The sequence below is a fragment of the Hippoglossus hippoglossus genome, chromosome 11 (assembly GCF_009819705.1).
Source record: "Hippoglossus hippoglossus isolate fHipHip1 chromosome 11, fHipHip1.pri, whole genome shotgun sequence".
NCBI lineage: Eukaryota > Metazoa > Chordata > Actinopteri > Pleuronectiformes > Pleuronectidae > Hippoglossus > Hippoglossus hippoglossus.
The window spans coordinates 21,087,020-21,108,228 of record NC_047161.1 but is presented as its reverse complement, the minus strand read 5'-3'; the positions used below and the strand labels follow the sequence as shown (position 1 = coordinate 21,108,228).

Genomic DNA, 21,209 nt, shown 5'->3' with positions numbered 1-21,209 from the left:
ACTCTTAACTGCTCCAGATGGTTTGCCATCTGTTTATGAATGGGTGAATGAAACATAGTAAAGCTGTTTGTTCGACAGACTATATAAATGCAGTCCATTTATACAAATATGACATTGGGACAGTTAATGCAAAGTTTTAGTGGTGATCAGCACACACCATGTGTTTGAAATGTTTACTACCGCATGTACTACCACCAGTGATTTCTATGTCAGTAGAAAAGGTGTCCTCAGATGTCCCTCGTATTTACCTCTGCTTTATGATGCAGCTTCCTTGTACTGCTCACCATCATCCACTGGGCGGCAGTACAGTCCTAAAAAAATCCCTTCTTCTATATTTGGTTTAAATCCCTGCTCTGATGCAAAGAGATTGACCTGATTTCTACTGTAAAAGCTGACATGTCGCATGTCTTCCTGGTGGTCACTCATGCTTCTGTGATGCATGACATTGAATCTATGAACAGACAAAGCTAAATGGTAAATGGTTTGTATTTATAAAGTGCTTCTCTAGTCTTGATGACCACTCAAAGCGCTGTACACTTTCCCAACATTTATATATAGTTTCAGAAGGTTGAATCACAAACAGCAGAGAAGAGTTGACCAGCTCCTGCTCTCACCTTGGCCTGGTGGAGGTCCACTCCGTACATAGACAGTTTCTTGGCATTCTCCAGGAACATCAGGTCTGCCTGGGCTGGACTCATTATCCTGCCACAGCAGCAGAAATCAAAGAAAACCTGTAGTCACTGTTTCAGAGAGAGTTGGGAAAGGTAGTTTTTCCCCTTTCTCCTAATCTCTCTTTTATTTAAGTAGTAATAGAATTCATGTATCATTACAATCATTAGATGGAAGTGTGCAAAACGTGCTAGATTTAGAGACAAGTATGTTCATACGCCTCAAAGATTTAAGGCACAAAACACATGATTCTATTATACATTAGAATGTATTGTTATAAATTAGAATAATGTTAAAATGTTGCTTGAATATTAAAGTACTGCCATAATGAGTAGTTTATCATCATTACATTTTTACAGATAATATTTTGTACTTAGGTTTGACTTGTAATATTATGGTTTGACAGATCCACTTAAAACTGCTGTGGACACAAAAAGCACTCGAATCTGAGCGCCTCTTTAACCACTGCTTAGCTGAGGCAGTGTTCTGACCTGTATGTGTGGTGGAGCTCCATCATTTTGTCCTCAAGCTCCTTGGTCTGACCCTGAGCCATTTTCATTTCCTTCGCATATTCACTGCCATGCACCTCAGGGTCATACTCGCCCAGCTCCGACTGCAGCGCGTAGGAGCCCAGAAGGGCCAGCGTCACGAAGGAGCATGGAAGGCGACCCTGCAGGATGTCCTTCCGCAGCTGGAGACACAGGTAGTACCTTCAATGCACAAACAGGGATTACATGTACTGTGTATAAAGTTCTGATATCATGATAACAGATAAACTATTAATCAAAGGTCAAAGAAACGGTCATGCTCAGTCAAATTCTCATCTGCAATGTTTGCTTACAATATTAATGTCAATCTTGGAGTGAATTAGAATGACACTCCACCAAGACCAGATGAGAGTGCATCCTTCCATAAAGTTTAGTGGCAAACTGTCCAGTAGTTTTTGCATAATCTTGCTTACAATAAAACCGACTAATCAACCAAGACACAGACCCGGGTGTAAACCTCCCTGAGAAAGGTAGTTAACCCAGAGGAAAGGGTCTAAGTAAATGAACTGCTTCTTGCTGAACTGTATTTAAGCTCACGCCCACCCTTAGGTGCCATAAATGGTGTAAGTTTTTCCTTTACATATCAAAAATAATATGTTCTAACCTATGACAAAATAGAACGATAGAAACATAAATTAAAAATTGATGAACATCAGATATGGGCTCCAAAAATCACTGATTGTCACATAAAATGTTAAACTTAGCCATCATCTGGAAAAATCAATTGTTTCCACATTAAGCTTTGAATGCAATAAAATGATGTTTGTAGGCGGTCACTGACACATTCACTGGAACTCATGAGATACCTTGTTATGTCTTCAGAAAGTTGGGCTGGGTCCGGTGGATAGAATTTCACATTGAAAGTGAAATTGTAGTTGGCACCTTGAGGGGGAAAAAAACAGAGGGTGTGATGAAAAAAAATTATAAAAACTACATTAGAAACATGTTAAAAAAAGAAAATGAGAACACAATATATATTTAAATGTAAGCTCACCTTGTACCTGCCTGCGGATCTCCTTGGCCAGGTCCATCCAAGTCTGATCAAGAAAATGAGAGATGAAACATTAATAACTCTAACTATTAATAACATCTTTACATCTATAATTATCACTCTCATTATAACAACTAGTCAGAGCTGAAACCTGAGGGTGCACAACTGTTCCCGGTTTCTCTCTCCTCTGCTGCACATTGAGGTTGGAATAGTTCGATTGATACTAACTGCTGACATTTAAGTAGTAGTAGCATTCATGTATCATTACAATCATTAGATGGAGGTGTGCAAAACGTGCTACTTTTACAGACAAGTATGTTCAAAAGCCTCAAAGATTTTATGCACAAAACATATGATTCTATTATACATTAGAATTTATTGTTATGACTTAGAATAATGTTGTTAAAATGTTTCTTGAATATTAAAGTACTGCCATAATGAGTAGTTTATCATCATTACATTTTGCAGATAATATATTATACTTCTACTTAGGTTTGACTTGTAAAATAAAAATGTTCTCTCTCTGTTCATTACTGAATCACATGCATGTTTCAAGACAAAACAGGTTCAATGGTAAATATAAAATAATGAACTAGATGTGTTCACTGAATCCACACACACCAATAGCAGAGAATATCTCAACCCCTCTTCATACGTGGAATGTAGTAGTAGTTTGCAAGTAATGATTTTGTTCCCACTTAAGTTAGACTGATACTAACTGCTGACAGTCAGAATCCAGCTCACCCTCATGGTAGGCGTGTCCCAGATGACAAGGCCATAGTAGTCTTTCTCCAGCAGGTTGAGATGGTCACACACTTTCATGAACAGCTCCTGGCCTGTGGCATGTTTCTGATACAAATACATAAAGGGGACAAGAATGAGACAAATTTGGCAACAGCAATATGTTTTATAGAGGAATAGAAAAGACGGCAGAAACAGGTTGTCAGTTACATTTGTAGAATTTTAAGAATCGCCACTCCACTAAATAATTTAGTAAATCAGTGACCAGACAAGACTTTTAATCAAACAAAATAAGCAACTTAAATACAAGACTTTGTGTTGTGGGAATTTTAATAGCCCCTGTTAACTAGCATAAACCTGGTTAAGCACTATTTACTTTATTACAGTATCTATAACCGTTAATATCAAATAATTTTGATATAAAATTTGACATAAAATGTTCCTTCTTTGTTCTTCTTTCATGATGTATGGCAAAACAAATAAAAATGAGAAGTGATCTTACGTCCAGCTCACACTCATACAGAGCGTCATCGAGCAGAGTGATCTTGATCTGCATGGTCTTGGGTCGGCGTGGAGCTCTGGGAGCTTTGGCCTCCTCCTCTGTTGTCTTCTCCTCGTTCTCTCCCTTACTGCCTCCTTCAGGACCAGACTCCTTCTCCTCCTCCCTGTCTTTGTCCTCCTCGTTCTCCAGGGCAGCCTCCTCTCCTTTCTCCTTATCGTTTTCTTTGTCCTTTCCACCCTCCTCCTCCTCTGCCTCAGCTTCTTTCTTCTCTACCTGGACAGCCTGACAGAGACAGTTTGATCACAATGCAGTTCACACTTTCTTCATCAACTGTCCTTGTGAGTAAAGGCGTCAGTATCAAGTTAAACTGGCTGTGTGTCACAATGAAACAGAGCACTGATTCTTGAGAAGTGGGACAAAACAGGGTCCCATATTGAAAAAATGAAACCTTAACATCAGAAAAATTAGACTACATGTATGTATCTACCATGTACTAAGCTACTGAGGTATGCTTTGATACAACCTTAAACCACCATCAGACACCCAAAACACAAATACATTTTCACTCACATTATGCTAGACCCATAAAGTGTGTCTATGTAGCTTCACCATTATGTGTGTACGCCCTACGTTTCCTAAACCCTGATAGAGTTGATGACTATCAATTCACAAAAACAATAAAAAAGCAGAAAATGCTGATGTCACATATTTAGTATTAATTAGACAAACTAATAAGCTATTTCTATATTTGACTCAAATGACTCAAAAAACCTCTGATTGAATGTCAACTCCGTAATTGGCCTGTCACCACCCTCAGACATTTTCTTTTCAGCTTGATGCCAGATGCTAACAGAATCTACTTCAGGAGAATAAAATGATCTAAACACTCGGTGTGTGAAGACGGTGTTGACATATCATGGTGGTGACACAGGACATATTAACATTAAGATTTAAAATACTCTCAAACTATACCTTACTTGACCCAGTCTGCCATGGATGCACTCTGCATAGGTGGAATGTGAAAATGGATCCTTCAGAGTGACTGCTGCCCCTAATATTACCTGATTTTTATTACATTTTAATGAATGTCTGACGGTGTTGACAAAAGGTGGGGACACAACTTTGAAACCTTATGAAATATGCAAGTATTATTAAATGTTTATTTTTACGGAACAAGCTCTTTTACTCATTAAAAAATATTTGGATCCATTTTATTGCACATGAATGATTGAACCCTTCTCTGTGGACATGCTGTTTAAGATGTAGTGGTAAGACAATAAGTGTCATAGATTTGATATAATAATTATTAAATTACATTGAAGGGGATAATTGTGCTGAATACATTCTATAATTAATCCCTCATTACATCTAAAGTTGAAATTATTTTCATTTTTAAACCCAATAGCAGTTTCAAATGCTGAACGTGTTTTGTCCCATGTCTCAAGAATCTGTGAGATGCTGTTGCTGCTTGCCAAACTTCACAGGCTCTCACTCACACCACACCAATACAGATAATCCACACAGATCATTCAGTGGTTGCAATTATAAGGGATCAGATAAATGCTACAACAGCACGATATACCCTCTGTTTACACTGAAATCCTCTGAGGTGCTTTCTTTTACACTCCTTTTGTGACAGGGCGTACAATGGTTATTTATAGTGTATATTTATCAGCTATTACCACAGAAGACAGACCCACTAGAGACTACACATCTTACTGCTGTAGTTACACTTGAAGGTGATGTTACATAAGCATTTGGATAGATGGATGTGGATTCAGTGGATTGTACCGTCCAATTGTATTTCATTTCCAATGCTTCTTAGGAACATATACACTGTGTCTGCAGTGAGCATAGCATGAGTAGCACATTAGGGATGTATTCAACTACAATGTTTTGTAGTTGTAGGGCAGGCCAGGCTTTGATTTTTCTCTTGAATTAAAACATAAGTTTTTGTTAGTAAATCAATTAAGATAAGTCAACTTGAAAACTACTACTACATTCCATGTATGAAGAGGGCTTGAGCTATTCTCTGCTATTGTTGTGTGTGGATTCATGCAGTGAACATATATATGTCTGGTACAGTATGTAATGTACAGGTCATACAAATATATGTCTCGTTAAAAATGTATTCACATATTTCTCCACCTCACCTGACGGCACATTCACTGCTTTTTACAATAAAGAGTATCAGGATAACTATCAGTGATCCTGTCTTTTGTAACACTTTGTATTAGACTGAGACCAGATTTTGTGTTTTGGCCCACCACTACTGCAGATACAGAGCATACAGGCTTACCTGAGCCTCAGCACTGTTTACTGAGTGCTGATCCAGGGCGACCTCTCCCTCTGTCCTCAGTTCAGGTTCAGGGTCAGCGATGGGGGCTTTAGCTTCTTCTTCTTCTTTCTTGTCCTCCTTCTCCCCCCCCTCGCTCTCACACTGTGAGCGCCTCTTCAGGAAGGAGGAGAAGAGGCGGGAGAGGCCGCGGCTGGCAGAGTTGCGGTTGCGAGGCCGGAGCTGCTCCTCCTCTGGTGAGGGTGGCCTGGCGTCCTGGCCGGCTTCCTCCTGCGGCCTTGGCTTCTTCTGGTGACTCTCCGCCTCGTCTGTTGTCATGGCAACAGCTGTGGAGGAAGAGGACACAATCAAGTTAATCAGAAACAGCTCTGTATGTATGCAAATCAAGATAAGGTACAAAAACAGATCAACGGTTAATATCAGGAGGAAATGGGTTTATGACTATTGTTGTGTTTTATTTATTGATAAATCTGCCTTTGAGAGGATTTGAACATAATAAAGTCTGGTAAGTAGAAAACTGGAAATTGCAACTTAAACTCTTTCCTTAAAAGCCACAACCTCAAAAATACCATGCCCCCAGTTCATAAAACCTGAAATCTCCAACCCTGCTGGAAATAACCCTGAAAACATTAATATTTTTTAAATAAACATTTTTCTTCATCACATTCTTTAGCCTGTGTATGTATTGTTACAGCTGCTCCCACTAAAACTGCCGCAGCTGCTACCACCAAAACTACAGCTGCTAGCACCAAACTACAGCTGCTAGTACCAAAACTACAGCTGCTTCCACCAAAACTACAGCTTCTACCACCAAAACTACAGCTGCCCAGACCAAAACTACAGCTGTTACAACCAAAACTACAGCTGCTTCCACCAAAACTACAGCTGTTACAACCAAAACTACAGCTGCTTCCACCAAAACTACAGCTTCTACCACCAAAACTACAGCTGTTACAACCAAAACTACAGCTGCTTCCACCAAAACTACAGCTGTTACAACCAATAATACAGCTGCTTCCACCAAAACTACAGGTGCTACCACCAAAACTACAGCTGCTTCCACCAAAACTACAGCTGCTCCCACTAAAACTACAGCTGCTCCCACTAAAACTACAGCTGCTAGCACCAAACTACAGCTGCTCCCACCAAAACTACAGCTGCTCCCACTAAAACTACAGCTGCTAGCACCAAACTACAGCTGCTATTACCAATAATACAGCTGCTTCCACCAAAACTACAGCTTCTACCACCAAAACTACAGCTGCCCAGACCAAAACTACAGCTGTTACAACCAAAACTACAGCTGCTTCCACCAAAACTACAGCTGCTACCACCAAAACTACAGCTGCTTCCACCAAAACTACAGCTGCTCCCACTAAAACTACCGCAGCTGCTACCACCAAAACTGCAGCTGCTACCACCAAAACTACAGCTGCTCCCACCAAAACTGCAGCTTCTACCACCAAAACTACAGCTGCTAGCACCAAACTACAGCTGCTAGTACCAATAATACAGCTGCTTCCACCAAAACTACAGCTTCTACCACCAAAACTACAGCTGCCCAGACCAAAACTACAGCTGTTACAACCAAAACTACAGCTGTTACCACCAAAACTACAGCTGTTACAACCAAAACTACAGCTGCTAGCACCAAACTACAGCTGCTAGTACCAATAATACAGCTGCTTCCACCAAAACTACAGCTGCTCCCACCAAAACTACAGCTGCTACCACCAAAACTACAGCTGCTTCCACCAAAACTACAGCTGCTACCACCAAAACTACAGCTGCTAGCACCAAACTACAGCTGCTAGTACCAATAATACAGCTGCTTCCACCAAAACTACAGCTTCTACCACCAAAACTACAGCTGCCCAGACCAAAACTACAGCTGTTACAACCAAAACTACAGCTGTTACCACCAAAACTACAGCTGTTACAACCAAAACTACAGCTGCTAGCACCAATAATACAGCTGCTTCCACCAAAACTACAGCTGCTCCCACCAAAACTACAGCTGCTCCCACCAAAACTACAGCTGCTACCACCAAAACTACAGCTGCTACCACCAAAACTACAGCTGCTCCCACCAAAACTACAGCTGCTCCCACCAAAACTACAGCTGCTACCACCAAAACTACAGCTGCTTCCACCAAAACTACAGCTGCTTCCACCAAAACTACAGCTGCTACCACCAAAACTACAGCTGCTACCACCAAAACTACCACATAGCTTAATAATGATGATTTTGGATCAGACAGGACCTTAGGACAATATTTTGCTTTTAAGGTTTTACACAGAGTCACCCACCCCCAAAATGTGCAGACACATCAATAAGCTAAACACATTTCTGAGAGGGATGATGCATCGGAACCAATCACATGGAACAGCTGTACTGAGTTCATGAAATCTGTCCTGACACTATTTCATGAGTCAGCAAGCCCAGAACCACTGATGCAGGTATGGATATGAATCCTGCCCTGTGTTGTCTTGAGTGCATGCACTTTCACAGATTTATACACTCAATATTTTCAGCACTTAAAAAGGTATTTAAAAATTAGTGGCATGTTTGAAAACAGCATTAAAATAGAGTTGAAATGGTATTTCCACAATCATCCCACGTCACACTATGACAATGAATATTCTGAGAATAAAATAGCAGTCAGGGTTACGGTCAACTGGGATACAACTGGGATTGTCACTGGTCTGGTCAGACACACATCATATTATCATCTATTATCTGTCGTATAGCCACTTGTTTTATTCTCCATCATGCCCCCCACACTACAACAACACTTGGCTTGCAGCTAATGTAGCCACCTGAGAACAGACTGATGGCATTTATGGTCTAATGGCTGCACACAGTCACTTCATTATATCAGTGAAGGTGGGTGGCTGCACGAGCTGCATCAGCTGCCACCTGACACACCACAACAGTCAGACATGTTGCTGTGGCAACAACAACCACGTCAGAGCAGACGATTTAAGAAAAGGGAGACAGCGATGTATGAAAATCTTTGTAACAATAAGCTGCTTTTCCTGTAGCTGCTAGGGCTCGTGTCTTCTGAAATGTATCCATGGTGATGCATGGGTCACAGTTTTCTGTTTTGTTGGGGGGGCGTTCTGAGGAAGAAAAAACTGTTCCAAGATACCTCTGTTCACGTGACTACTCTTGAAATGCAAAGTGTAATTGGAAATTACTTTTTTCATCATATATTTCGATTTTATATTTCTACGTCACTGCATGTGAAGTGGGACCCCTCGTTGGACATCTCTGTTACATCTTTACATCAGTGACATTCCAGTGGTCCGAAGGGAATTTCTTGATATTGACCCAAATCATTCTAAAAGGGGCACTTGCTTGACATAGTGTTATTTATTACCAGGAGAGATAAGCAAGTGAGGCACAAAATGTTACATGGCTAGAAAATGTGTATGTTTCACTAAAACCCCAGTACTGGTCACTCTCATTTCCATCAATGATGGAGGGTTTGAAACAGGCAGAATCAGGATCACAGAGATCAACACTATATGCACAAGGGTACAGTTGAATTGAGCTAAGACTGTATGTTGACCTCTCTACAGTTTTTTCAGAAAAATACAAAATATTATTTTTTGATGATCATTGATGTAAGACATAATGTACCTTTATTTATTTATTTACTTTTCTTACAGAACCTGCTCAGAAGTAACATCTTGGAGAACTGAAAAAACAAGACAAATGAGGTGGTCTTCCAACCACTGACTTTATGTTCTCTGATGAGTAAATCCTGACCGATGCAGTGGCAGAGCAATTAGAGTGCACCTTTTGGTATCGTGAGAAAATCCGAAAAATAAAGTCTTATAATGATGCCAATAAAGTCCTGATTTTATAACCATCACATTGTTTGACAAAATCGTCAGACACATAGGATAAAGACGACGACTGAGCTGTGACTTGGGGTGAGTTTTTATGGCCCATATTCACAAATCACAATTTGTCTCATAGGGCTTTAACAAGGTGCGACATCCTCTGCCCTTAACTTTCAACCAGAGTATGGAAAAACCCTTTTAACAGGGGAAAACAACATAGAAACCTCAGAGAGAGCCACATGTGAGGGATCCCTCTCCCAGGACGGACAGAAGTGCAATAGATGCCACGAGTAACTGAACACATCATCAAAATAACAGTATTTACAACATTGATGGGAAGAACACAGCACACAGCCTCCATCTGGGTACCACACTGCTGCCACACCTCTCCTCCACTCTCTGAAAAGCCTGAACACAGAGAGGTGTACCCCTCTCTCTCATGGAACAGAACTGGTGACTTCTGTGAAAAGTAGCTTCATCCACAAAAGTCTCTAGATTTGCTGCTAGATGGAAAGAAAATACTGAAGGAGTCTGAAAGGTTGGCGGTATGTTGGCAACACTGCCTGCAAACACACCCCTGATGAAGCTCTTTCATTTTCAAAGAGCAATGGCCAATGAGGACATTCAGAGAAATCCCAGCCGTCTCATGTCATCAAGCTTAATGAAGATGCATCACAGCAGCGAGATCAAGTTTCCTTTTTTCACCTCAATAGATATGTTGAGACACCTCAGATTGAGCTCTACTATAATACTTTCACTTTTAATAGTTATATTTAACATTGTGTTGTAGCAAAGCTCATCCACTAATGTTTAAAAAAAATAAAGTGCAGCTACCGGCCTCTGATATTATAATCCTTGACATCCTCTGCTCTGATATATTGGCATCCTGATACCCAACAATTGAGCAGCATTTCTACAACATTTTCTGTCTTTGTCTCACAAGTCAGCACCAGGCTGACATCAAAATGAAGGGGAGAGACTATAGACTATGTAAAGATGGACGACATGACCGCCCCCAAAAGTGGAGCAAAATCACCTTGATTGCCCACTTGTGGTTGGCTGAGGTGTAAGTCATAAACTCTGCCCCCTCCATATTAGTGGATGGGACATGCACCAAACTGTTATGGACGTTTTCTGGAAGCTGGTGAAAGGAGAACTCAGGCAGCAGCTGATGTCTTATGCAGAAGAGTTTAATGTAGACTTGATGCATCAAAGAGACCAGAAGGTGGAACAATATACAAACACTAACAGAGTAACATGAGCAATTGTCACCCCCAAGTCTGAAGATGTCTCGCACAGCATCTGCATATATCTCCCTCTACTTGCGTCACCCATGCTAACAGCACATCCACGAATGGCTAGAATTGCCGTCACTCTCTATGTTACATGTAGGTGTTCGCATCCTATTGGATAGTTAAGCCTAAAGTATGTAATCCTAAATCACATTGTGTCCTTACGTCTTGCCACTGGTGAAATACGTAAAAGAGTTGAGGTTGGTGCCTCTCTGTCTGGCCCATCTGAGTTAGATATGAAAGTCCCTCAACGTAGACACTACAATGTACTGTTGGTTGGCCCTTTATCTATAACCTGACCTTGGGTACTGCTTAGAGAGAGAAGGGAGGATCTGTTTAATTAGACAGGCACGATTCTTCTGTACAGAATTACACTATATACATTATGTATAGTGGCATATACAGTAATGTGTGAGGATAGTCAAAAATTCCTCAACACAAACTAAAAAGTCAAAGTCATTTGAATAAAAATGTTTCAAAGATGGTTTCTGTCATTTTAGGCACTTCTTATCACACTGAAGTATGTTCAAGTGTTCAAGTTTGGTTTTAATTAGTTGTTTCATTAAATAAAATACAGGGTGAAACGTCATGATTGACAGCTGAAACTAGCTTGACTTATGACAATGGCTCAACTGTGCGATCAGTAATGCAGAGACTCTGACTCCAAATGACATCAGCAGAACAAAACGGCGGAGCACGCATCCTGAATAATTTGGTTACATTTTTGTACAGTATAGATGTATCATTTATCTTGATGTACATTCAATGGGAGAACTAGGACATAAAAACTGCAAGTATATAATGTCAAATCTGATGAAAACTACTGAATTGTTTGGTGACTTTGCCCCAAAATAAAATTCCAAAAACTTTTTTTCACTTATCATACTTCTACTAAACATCAACACACTCGGCTGTTAAAAAGCAAATAATTGGCTCACTAGGGGAGGGGGAGGATATGTGTCATACAATTGATTTTTGTGGTGTTACAGACGTTTCTTTGAATGGATTGTCTCTGATAACATCTCTGGTGGAACCTGCAGTTTATGGTTTGACCCACACTTTACCACCGTGTGCTGCAGAAGGGGTTTTATTAACATCAGCAACTTGAATTATGTGGGCACATGCACAGAAATAGCCTAAAGGAATAATGTAGTCAATAATGTTGTCTGCACTGATTTGTAAAGTAGGCTCATATGGCTGATTCTGACAATATCTGTTTGTCCACATAGCTGTTTTATGGAAGACCTTTTCTTCAGGCATTACATCCCATGCAGCCATATGAAAGCAGCAAGATTCGCATGCTAAATAATATCCTTAATAATCACCTCTTCACCACCTCTTTACTCTAGTTTGTCCTGAAACTGCTTATTAGTTTTGTTTGTTTTATTCTAGAAATGGGTCATTCCGTGTCCAAACATCCCACTTTTGGGCCACACTGTCACAAATCTTAATATTTTCATGCCGATTTGGTCACATAAGAAACCTGTGGAACCAAATAATTAAGGGAAATATGGGCTTATGAAGTTTGAACTCTTTGACGGACACTGTGACTTTAACTGTCTCTACCCCCCCCCCCCCCTATATATAGGTCACAGAGAAATTGTTTTAATATCGTTTTGAAGCTCTTTACAAGCCAATTCTTTTCCATATTTATTTAAAAAGTATGCTATCCCCTATACAATAAATAACAACAACAAGTTAGCTTATAATATCATCAGATCTCCATGAATTTTGTTCTGTGGTTTTTCAGTTGTTACTGAGATATCATTACTCACCTGAAGTAGCATCACATCAGCACTTAGTGATCAGTGCAGGATCAGACACAATCAAACTTTGTTGATGGGCTCCAAGGCCACTGGCCTGATAATCTTTTTAGACTGAAGTGGTCTGAATACTGGTCTGAATACTTTCTAAACAACACTTAAAGGTATGCTGGCAGACTGAGGGTGGACAGCTTGCCACCACATGAAGTTCCAAAAGCTGTTGGCAGCCTGCAGTACAACATGGATGCTGGCGCAGCCACATTATTGCTGACAGGGCAGAGAAAAGTCAAAGTGTGTGCTCCACAGCTCCAGGTGTACTGATGGATTTGTAATGAGAATAACACGCACAAAAACGACTTCAAATTCTAGTGGCTGATTGTTCAGACACCGTATGGTCCAGGGCAGCAGTTTGTAGCAGGTGCCACAGAGAACACCCGAGTGTGCAGCTTTTGAGTCCAAATATGAACATCAGCTTTTACCTGGAAGTGTGGTCAGCAAAACAAGCTGTTTGTTGATTTTTTTCAGCATGGTGATTTTATATATGCAACAGGAAAGAAATATCTAGTCTGTAAGTAATCTAGCCTGACCAAAAATCTGATGTTGATTATGACTTTATATTTCTGTGTCAGTGGAGGATGCGTTAAACTATTGCCATGCAGGTCAGAACTTCCATAAACTGAAAATGATATAATACGGCAACTTTAGAAAAGTTGTAAGTGCTACTTTAAGCCATCATGGGTCAGTGGGTTTATTTTACAAAAACCCATTGGTGCTACATTGACCTATGCTTCCTAACTGAGTATCTAGTATCTCAGAAACAAGATTAGAGCTGTACAACTTTGTAGTCTCCTAAATTATATAATTGCAATGATGCAGCAGATGTCTGATAAAATAACAATATGACATTATTCCTGATGATTATGACTGACAGAGGTTTAGGGAGCAACACTGTTAGTATTTGTATAGTCACTGAGGATGTGTGGTAGGATTAGTGACAGCTGCAGTGTATTATTTCTAATGTTACCATGATGTAAGTAAATACTTTTCGTAGTTCTATAATATTTCTTTGCCATCAGTATGTATATCTTGTATTTATATCTTAATAAAACGTTCCATTGCTTTAAAGGCACCCTATAGTAACAATGGTTGTGTTGTAACATCTCAATAGTAATACTAGTAGTCATATTTCCCTCAATGTACAACATATTATATTTCTGCCTTTTCTACTTCACATCAAACAACAAGAAGAGATTTTTTTTTTTTACACCCAAACATGATTCATAGAACACACAGCATGTAATTTGATGAAGGTTGAGGTCAAATCTATCCAGCGAAAAAACATTCACCCAAATAATAAGTAATGGACCTCTATGGACCATCATCGCATCATTCCCTGGTAATCTTAAAACATACACAGACTGTATTTCATAGCCTGAAGTGGTTGCGTAGTTCTGCTGCTCCACAGTACAGGACTAAGGGTCAAAAAGGTTTCACACAGAGCTACTGTAAGGTCAGAGGTCACAGATCTTACCCAGATGCTGCAACATCTGGCATTAAACACACCGACCATACAGGGCACATACCTGTACTTGTATTCTTTCTTAATCCATTGCTTTGTAGAAGCTCAAGTAATGGAAACGATCTTGCATTCTACACTGAGCAATAATACAGTCAAACACGGATCAAAGTAAAGTAACGATTAAATTGTTTGATGTAGGCCAGGCAGTTTTAAGATTTCAAATAGATTCTTAAATTTAGACCCAGAGTGAAGCCTGGTTCACAGGTTCAAACTGAAATGCATTTGTGAAAAGGAATAACATACTTAAGCATATCTGTAGTGTTTCAGACTGTGTGGTCGCCTGAGTGCTGAAAGTGAGCTTAAGGACTGAAATCGGCTTTAAATTTAATCGGGCCGTGTGTGGGATTAAAGGCTGCTGTGTGCTGATGTGGAGGCCAGAGGAAGCCGGATGCCTATCAGTCACTGCTGGACACCCCTCCCTCCTTGTCCCAACACACACACACACACACACACAGCTGCTAGCATGAGCTCTGACAACAACACAGAAACTGGGAGTCAGGTTGACCCAGATGAAATCTGAGGCAGTGAATATTTAACGAGAGACACAAGTAAAATAAAACAATACACAAAAAAATGAGGCATAACAGAAACGGTGTGGGGAGAGGGCAGTTAAGTGTCACACGACCACGCGCATGGGATAAAGATTTTGGACAAGAGGCATCAGTGACGGTGAAGGAAGCAAGGAACAATTTCAAAACACTACAAAGTACAAAACACAGACAAATAAAGAGTTTTTTGTTTCTTTATCTAAATCCTCATCATGATAATATACAGCGTTGATGTTTGATTGCAGCTATGTGACAGTATTATATGGAAAATACAAAAATTTGGTCTTATTGTCAGTTTAATTTATTATTCATTAATTCATTATGCTGGTGTAGCGCCCTCCCTGAATGAAATGCTGCCAACATTTTCAGCCACGCTCAGAAACAATGTGTGCAGCTGCTTTGGACGAATGCCGCAAATTCAACAATCTTATCTGGGAAAAATCCAGGAAAAACTAAATCTTCATGCTCAAGTTCTGTATAAAAGGTGTAAAGTGTAAAGTCAACATTTTACTATCCACTTCTAAAACTGTTCACTCATTTGAAAAAATAAACGAAGATCATCTCATGTTGCAACGAATTTGGACAAATTGTACAATTATGCAACTTTTACTTTCATTTTGTACAAAATAAAAACTGGAGACTCTTTACATGAGTCTCCAGTGACCACGTCTGTTCACAAGATAAAATTATGTTGCTGTCTGAGTATATACAGATGTGTGTGTGTGTGCGTGTGTGTGTGTGTGTGCACTGTGCACATTTCTTATGAAGTAACATTTTTAAAATGGCAAATCACAATGTGTTGGTCATGAAACATCAAGAAGTGTAAAAATGATTTTGGTTCATTATGAGGCTGAAGCAGGCCAGATGAGCAAGCGGTCCCTCAGTGTGGCCCTGGACCAATTTGTTTAAACAATGTTAAAAGATGCGTCCCAGAACACCTAGAAATGGGGTCTGAGGGATTGCATCTCAAATATGTCATGAATTCTGTTTACAGATGAGGACGACTTTGGTTTGAGCTCCAGAAGAAGCTCGCAAAAGAAGTTTGTAAGAGGAATTTCAGTCACATTTATTGTGTCAAACAACTATCACCAAGGTCAAGAATGAACCTTCACACTGAACTCATCAGTTAGTGTGTGATGTTTGAGATATATGTGTCTAATTCACGATTATGTCAATGTTTGTTAATATGGAAGAAAGGAGGAGATGTACAGTGTGGCGGCATGGTTTTCTTTGTTCACCAGCAGACTCGAGAGATGAAGAACAAACATGATGAGCATGTGAGTGTGAAACAAATCAGGATGGGAGGGATAAATATAGACACAGATAGAGAGGCAGATGAGTCAAGAGAGACATGAAGAAGAAGTGCCACACCAAGTAGCCGACATCTACTCATCTACTCTCTACTCTCTGCACATGAACGGTGTTTGATTGGTTTAAAGCCTCTGCAGGCGCATGAGGAACATTTCAGCTACAACTAGCCAAGAGGTCTTTTAAAATGAGAACAAGGAGACGAAAACTACAAAAAACAAACGATTCCTTACATTCACGTGTGTCTGGTAAAAACAAAATGCTATAGCGGATTTTGCTATGGAGGGAATTGCTCTGAATATTAATTGGCGTTTACAATATAGCCAATAGTGCTGAATTGACAGAGTTGACAGTAAATAGCATAACATGAAAGGTCATGACAACAGCCTGCTCTCTGTTGGCGAGGACTTGGCGCCACTATCAATACCTCAGCCCACTACAGTGAAAGAGGCTTATATTTTTTATACATGTTCACAATAAATCTTTACTCATGTATATGAAATTCATTCATAATTACGAAGATATGAAGGTTTGTGCCTTACACCCGCAGCTGCATGCAGCTCTATACATATGCACCATAGCACTGTGCCTCACTCATGAGTAAGTGATGTGTACAGGATAAAGCCCTGTCAGCCTCTGCTGCCTTACATCAGCTCATTTTCACGCTCACCTCAGGGGACATGCCGCACATTTCACACAACATCACCATAAGGAAAAAGACCCCTAACTGATGATCGGTGTTGTCTTCTAATTCAAACTGACACAGTTACATCCAGCTGCTGACTGGTGATACAGCTGAATATACTAGTTCATATAAGTCTACAATGTATCCCCACCGGACAATACAACTTAAAGGAAGAGTACTGTCCTTAAATGACCACACAGAAGATAGTGTTTCATATTGTAAAAAAAAAACATTAAGGGGTTAATAATGACAAGGATGTAAGTGAAATACCTAAAACATGAAAAAACAGAGACGTGCAGATCGGGTTCTCCACAAGAATGTATGAAAATGATTATGACCGGTAAAAGTGATCTACCTTCACCAGCAGCATTATATGAATGTTATAACATCAACATGTTGATATATGATTATATAGACCTACTATCTACATACTAATTCCACAAATGTCTGTCTATGTGAAATGAATATCACACGGACCATTAAAATGATTTGCTTCACACTTGGCATGTGTTTTCTCAATGGTCCAGGGAAGTGCAGTGCAACATTTGGTGCAATTTGGATTCAATATTATTATATTTTAATAAACAGCGCTATGTAAATGGTAAATGGTTTTGTATTTATATAGCGCTTTTCTAGTCTTGATGACCACTCAAAGCTCTTTACAGTACAGTTTTACATTCACTCATTCACACACACATTCATACAGTGCATCTATTAGCAGCACTTTGTTGTTCTATGAGGGGCAATTCAGGGTTCAGCAACTTGCCCAAGGACACTTCAGCATGCAGATGGGGAAGACTGGGGATCGAACTGCCGACCTTCAGGTTTACCGCTCTACCCCCTCAGCCACAGCCGAGGGGGTAGTCAGTGGGTATTCAGTGGGTGTGGCATAGCGTGCCAATAGTCTGTGGGCCGAGTTGAAAATGTCTTCTTCAACGTCCTTGGATAAATTACAGCAGCAGTCCGTAACTGGGACAAACTGCAGGTCAAAATCCCTGCCAAATCATTTAAGTATTTTTGTATTCTTTTTATTTCACCATATTCGACTGAAAATAATGAAGCAAATTGAGTGGAATTCAAACTGCAAATTCTTCAGTGCAGATAAACCAGGTAGGATGAATGCAAAGTTGTCTGACCTCACTCTGCATCAAACTGTGTAAAATATCATCACACAACGTCTAGCACACAAACACTAAAAAGTGACAGTATATTGTAGAACTGTTTAAGGAGGACTCACTAATCACAAGGAACAATTCTGCTCCAGAACATCAACACGAGCCAGGCAAACAGCCCATACCAAACACACAGGTGTAAATGGCCACTGCACTAGTACAGCACAATGAGACTTTCCACAGATTCAATCCAACTCTTCAACTAGAGTCTACTATAACTGACAATTCATAATGTAGAGTTTTACATTTTAAATTTTGAGCTTACAGGTAAGTACCCAGAAGTTGTTAGAGAGACTAATTTGGTAAAGCGGCATGGCAGTAATGAAATATCTAGCATCTGCAACAAGTCATACTTAGAAGCTGTGTTTACATAAAACAATCATCCATCTGCAGCTCCCTGTACATCGGGTCGACCAGTTCCACCTTCTCTTGATTACAACTGTTCCAAATTGAACTGCCGGATTTTCCACTAAAGAAAAATGACATATCACAGCTGAATTGGTTCCCAGTTAACTACAAAACTGATTCTTATCCTTTCACTATTGGTTTATGATTGGTGTAGCTACTCATTATATCACTGATCCCATGTTCTGCCCTCAGGTCACTCAGGTCACTCTCATCTTAAAGAGGGGACCAGACTTTCTCTGGTGCTGCCCCCAAGCTGGTGTTCAGACTGAGCTTGTCTGGTGATTTTCTTCATATCCAACATTATTTTATCTTAATGTCTTTTACTGCATCTGTTATCTGTTTAGTTTCTCCTAATCCTTTCACCTCTTTAGCTCTTTCTATTTTATCATCACACTACCAATTGTCTATGCTTTTCCTTCCTGTTTTTATATTATGTAAATCAGTATGATTTGACCCGAAAATAATGCGGAATAAATTACGAGACGCAAAATAACACAGACATATTTCCTCTGGACTCGAATGGGTCGAACGGTGCAGACGATTCTCTCTTCAACAGAACAATTAAACGCACTGTTGGAACACCACCGACAGTCTCCATGGTGACTCTGTAGTCTGCTGGAGGAGAAGACAGATGCCACAGACTAACGCCTGCTCCCACTGTGGCTGATGGCATGGAACCTGATTCCCGGGATGATCAGTATAAACAGAAATCATAAATACAGATTACAAATAGAAATACCTGCGAGTGACCGTTTCACTGTGGCGATTCTGTGGCAGAGATTATAAAAGAAAGTGTCGCTGTTTACAAAGACCTGGTCAGCCCATCTGCTCTCATTCACATCACCACAGCAGCTTTGTGAACATCCTCACGCATCAGAGCAGTGTGGACATTTTAAACCGCATTTCCCTGCAACATTTGCTCCATAATACGAAATGTAAAAATGTGCGTTTGACAGCGGGGACAATAAAAGGGGCGGTAGGTGTACCTGTCTGCAAATGGCGCTGAATGTGAAAAATGTCAACACAGTGTGTGCGTGCGTGTGTGTGTGTGTGTGTGGGCAGCTCACATGTGATGTGGACACTCACCCCGCTCCTCTCAGATCATCCAGATGAAAAAAGGATCGTGTGTGAAGGCAGATGCTCAGCGGTCACTGTCCCCCACCAGTATCCGTTAATATAGTAATTGATGAGCGTTATCAGGCGGCGTTTGACAATGTGTTTGGGTACCAGGAGCAAACGGAGCGCGCGCGCCGCCTGTGCCCTCAGTGTTGTCTGACAGGCAGCCAGAGGAGGCGCCACGAGAAGGAGGCTCCAGATACACTTCGAATTTGACTGGAACGAATGCATCTACTGCCACTGTCTGTTCTCAACCTGCCTGTTTGAAACGGGCTGTTTACTTGTCCTCTGGTAATGCTCCGGAGCTACTTTGGAATTATTCATTGTCGTCAGTGAGCCCTTGTCCTCCTCAAGCAGTTCTACAATATACTGTCTCTTTGTTATTGTTTGCGTGCTGAGCTTTTGTGTGCAGAGCTTTTTATAAACAGTCTATGATGCAGAGTGATGTCTGAAAACATCCGACCTGGTTTATCTGCAATGAAGAATTTATAGTCAATGTTTTTCTTAAAATAAAACTGAATTTGCTTTACTTCTGTTCATTTATGTGTTTATACATCATTACTTAAATGAATTACTTAAATGCAAATATATTTCATACATTGTATGTGTGCTATTTTAGAGCTCTCAACACAAACTTCAGATGCAACTTTTCAAAATAAAAGCTCTGTAATCCCACTCAGTATATAGCAAGTTTTTTTCGTTTACATTGAAGACATATTGCCTAATTATTCAATGAATGTTGTTGCCAGGACAGCAACCCTCAGGGGCACATGTCTGTGTCCGATATGATACAATAAAAGATTCAATATTCAAAATAAAAATGATCTGGCAGTGATTTTGACCAACGGTTTGACCCTGTTACCAACTGCTGCTGTAGTTTATCCGAGGATTGGTAGCAAGGCACACCACCCCCACTGACCGCTACAGAGCACTGGCTGCCTGTTTATAACATTTTTATTCATAATGAATGTATCGCAGTGGCTATATCACAGTTATGCTATAACATTGATTTAATAAGATTGCAAATTATATGCTATAAGTCTAGTAAGAAGTGTACATGTAAGCATGTCATGTTCAGAGATGAGCAGTGTCATCGGTCTCATTTAACCATACCACTGTTTTCTACCACTGTCTGCATTTTACAGCACTGAACTCTTAACTATGACTTCATGTTTGTAGTAAGGGCTTTATCCACAGCCGCCTGTAACCATACCATCCTTCCCTATGTAACAGTGGATTGACTGTCATAATTAAATAAAAACATTTCCCATTATGTATACATTGAAAAACATTTCCCTGTCCCCCACTTTGTGTCTATCTCTGACTCAATTTTTTTTTATATACTTGCTTCAAAAATCATAATATTTCATTCTAATGAGTTATATATTTTGTTGGCTAATGGGGCAAAAGTACAAAGGGAACCAAATAGCCAGGCTAAAATGATACAGAGAAACAACATCTTTCCTGTAAGACTGCACACAGGGCTTAGACACCCTCGCCCACACCCTTTGGCTCCCCCTTCTTTGTACAGCAGGGTGGAGCTTTGAATGTAATAAGGCAAGTGTATTTGCGGAATTACCAATAGGAGCAGTGGAGGGAGCAGCCTGCTCCAATCACTGCTGGGGAAGCAGCTGTTAATGGCAAAGCTCCACAATCAGTAACCAAGGATCCCTGTGCCATAGAAATCTATGCCTCCATTTCTACTCATGGATTGCAAACAGTGTGTCAGTAAAAGAGGA

At 40.2% G+C, this 21,209-nt stretch overlaps 1 protein-coding gene across 13 annotated transcripts in view; it reads right to left on the bottom strand.

Annotated features, from left to right (window-relative positions):
• The window catches only part of epb41a (erythrocyte membrane protein band 4.1a), a 68,151-nt gene that overhangs the window by 32,767 nt on the left and 14,175 nt on the right, over positions 1 to 21,209 (bottom strand). For 5 of the 13 annotated variants that reach the window (XM_034601141.1, XM_034601143.1, XM_034601146.1 and 2 more), the window contains exons 1-8: positions 19,441 to 19,613; positions 5,751 to 6,073; positions 3,452 to 3,733; positions 2,953 to 3,057; positions 2,212 to 2,254; positions 2,024 to 2,099; positions 1,161 to 1,379; positions 615 to 702 (exon numbers count right to left, since the gene is read on the bottom strand). In XM_034601141.1, coding sequence (XP_034457032.1) covers positions 615 to 702; positions 1,161 to 1,379; positions 2,024 to 2,099; positions 2,212 to 2,254; positions 2,953 to 3,057; positions 3,452 to 3,733; positions 5,751 to 6,065 — 1,128 coding nt within the window. In that variant the 5' untranslated portion in view covers positions 6,066 to 6,073; positions 19,441 to 19,613. Of the gene's footprint in view, positions 1 to 614; positions 703 to 1,160; positions 1,380 to 2,023; positions 2,100 to 2,211; positions 2,255 to 2,952; positions 3,058 to 3,451; positions 3,734 to 5,750; positions 6,074 to 19,440; positions 19,617 to 21,209 lie in introns of those variants that run through there. The other 8 variants (XM_034601147.1, XM_034601151.1, XM_034601153.1 and 5 more) reach the window with 5 other exon arrangements.